Below are 3,048 nucleotides of genomic sequence, written 5' to 3' on the forward strand. Positions count from 1 at the left end.
GTTATTACAAGCTGCGCTGCAACTTGGAAGTGAACTTGATAAATGTAAAAACTTAAAGACTGTTTATTTAGATTAAGCACATCTCAGGTGCTATAGTGGACAAGCTAGTAACACATTCGCATTACTGAAAATAATTCTAAATATCAACGCTTGTTAGAGTAACATGTATTAGCATTAAACTTATATCAAGAGATTAATTATCAAGCTCGAATTAGAGGATGATATTGTGTACTATAAAATACGGAACATACGAATATTGACAAGGGCTAATTATGACATGTAAGGGTTTTGAGTTTCAAGCCTCAAGGCCATGTCAGCGCTAAAACTTCTCAATTAAGACAGATAAAGGGGCGGCATCCAACCACTATCGTTCTTTCAATGACTTGTGGTAGTCTGCTCCGACAATATGGAACCCCCTTGTTTGGGGTCTCCTGCATTGGCCCGCCTTGTCAGTAATCTACAGGACTCTTTGCAGGGCTGAAATAAAATTTGGGGGCCGATACTGACAGCTTAGACTAAAGTTGTATGCGATCATGCACTGAGCTTATCTACTTTTGCTTTGGCCCCCGCGTTCATTTCTAAGTGTACAACAATTTTCATCCGCCTGCTTAGCATTCTCGTTATTCACTGCAACTTTTGCCATGCTATATCTCTGAAAGATTTGAATGACTTACGATAGCCACTTGAATTTGCTACCATGGCGTCAACAGGACCACCGCCTCCTGAGGTGCTTGCAGCTTTAGCTGCTGAGCCATTGCCATGGCCAAATCAACAGCGTAACATGCTAACTGTTTGCATCATACTCACAGTATGTTATTGACTTATATTCGCATTATATCGAAGTATGCATACTTATAATACATGCCTAGACTTTCTTATGGATCAGTACTATCGGTCGCATATGGACCCGATTCATTGTAGTGAAGAAGCCATGGTGGGATGATTTCTTTGCTGTTATTGCTGTGGTATGTTGACCTAAGTTAAACAAGTATATTATGTGCTAAATATTAAATAAGTCCCTTTTTACAATGTCAACAGTATCTATTTGCGTAATGACACGCTATGGCTTAGGGAGGCATGCTGCGCTTCTATCACATTCATCTCTCGAAAAGGTCTTCTTATTCCAGTGGATTTGGGGAATTGGGTATGCTGCGTCAACAGCCACTATTAAGATATCGCTCTTGTGCCAATACATCCGCGTCTATCAGCCTGGAATGATCACCTACCGGTTTGCACAGCTTCTTCTGATTGTGGTTTGCTTATGGGGATTCGCATTAACATTCATATCAACCTTTGTGTGCTTTCCATCACCATCTGCGTTCTGGAAGATGGAGCCTAGAGGCTGCTATGGATTTGCCGCTACGAAATTGTCAGAACTCACAGGTACAATCAAGGGCCACTCAGCCAGCAACTTCTTCTTAGACTGTCTCGTTTTAATACTGGCGATTCGTCTACAGTTTCTGAAGGATGCTGATACGAACAGAAAAAGCATGCTGGCCATTCTAATCATGGGAACAACGTAAGTGAATGTATCATCTCTTTTCATTCAAATATTATTTTCTAACATAATATAAAATAGAGCATGTGGCTTTGCACTTTGGCGCCTGATAGACATAATTATCACCGGAGGTGGGGTTGGAATTGATCCCACCTGGAACATGCCTGGTCCCGGTCTGCTTTCAACAGTGGAAGTATTTCTGGCGGCATTATGTGCAACAATCCCATTTTTTTGGCCAGTCCTCAGAGAAGGCTTTAATAAAATATTTGTGCACTATGACTTTACCGTTGCAGAGGAGCAGATTCAAGACGATGAGGGATATGAACTTGCCAAAACAGGATCTCTACCTGCCGGCATACAACATGACCAATCTTGGCAGAGGGATGGATGGGATCCAGAAGAAAAGAAACCCATCACAACAGCCGTCCCAATTTTGAAAAATATCTTCAAGGGCAGCAAGGCTACTCAAACACCCCCAAGTCACATATATACTGGAGGAACATCAAGTGAAATCACGAGTAAGAAGTCAAGAACTAGATAGTAAAAGTCAATATATTTTATTAAATATAGATCTTTAAAATGCAATTTTTTATACCAAATCTAGACGTTGTTTCAGTCTACTTAAGTATTGTGCTGTGCGTCGTGTTATCCTACTTAAGCTGTTGGTAGAGATTATATGTCATGAAAGGCGGAGCCTAAGGTCTAGTCCACCGTCGCATGGTGACCACGCGGCCAACGCCTTACCGGATGGGGGGCTAGCGCCCTCCTCTTATTGGCTATATTATGACTACCTAAGGCACTAAGGCAGCCATGGTGAGCATACGGCATCTTAACATGGTTAGTATGCGGCCTGGCGACTACCGCCGCCACTATGTTACGAGGTAACACATGATTCGTCACGTGAGTGATCATTTTGATCATTTTTGGGAAAATGATCAAAATGAGCGCATCAGCCAATAGTTGATAACCAGGGTGCTGCTGATTGGGCGAAGTGATTATTCTGATCATTTTGCCAAGAATAATTAGAATAAATAAGGCAATAAGGATATTAAGAGAAAGGTCTATATAAATATCCTGTCTCTACTAATATTATACTGTTACGAAGTAACACGTGAGTAGATTCAGGAGAACGCTGATTGGTAGGAGCGATCATTTCGCTCAGTATTGAGCAAAATGAGCGCGCCGGCCAATGACTAACGACCAAGGGAACGCCGATTGGCAGAAGCGATCATTTCGCTCAATAATGATCAAAATGATCGCTAGGAGTAAGGCAATAAGGATATCAAGAATAAGGTCTATATAAACGCCCTGTCCCTACAGATATTTCAGTCTCTGTAATTCAACTGTCTAGCGTAGCTAGTAGTTAGTTTGAATACATTCTCATACTTCAGAAGCTCATACCACTCTAAGTCACAAACATAACTATCTTATTATATTCCTTCCTTAATAAGCTCTGGTTATACATTGTTCCCTTGCTCTAGGAAGCTAATCCCTTCCGAAGTGGCTTACATTGGTGAAGCCAGTCGGTATTGGGAAAGTATTCCTAACAA

General features: G+C 41.4%; 1 protein-coding gene across 1 annotated transcript; it reads left to right on the plus strand.

Moving 5' to 3' along the window:
• Positions 1-697: 697 nt before the first annotated feature.
• PV09_01423 (uncharacterized protein) lies at positions 698-2,039 on the plus strand (the record flags this gene model as incomplete). Its single annotated transcript, XM_016354308.1, has 4 exons — positions 698-808; positions 870-965; positions 1,017-1,519; positions 1,580-2,039. 4 exons carry the CDS (start codon positions 698-700, stop codon positions 2,037-2,039), a joined length of 1,170 nt encoding a protein of 389 aa, XP_016218403.1.
• Between the last annotated feature and the right edge of the window lie 1,009 nt (positions 2,040-3,048).

This window comes from Verruconis gallopava (genome assembly GCF_000836295.1).
Source record: "Verruconis gallopava strain CBS 43764 unplaced genomic scaffold supercont1.3, whole genome shotgun sequence".
Lineage (NCBI taxonomy): Eukaryota > Fungi > Ascomycota > Dothideomycetes > Venturiales > Sympoventuriaceae > Verruconis > Verruconis gallopava.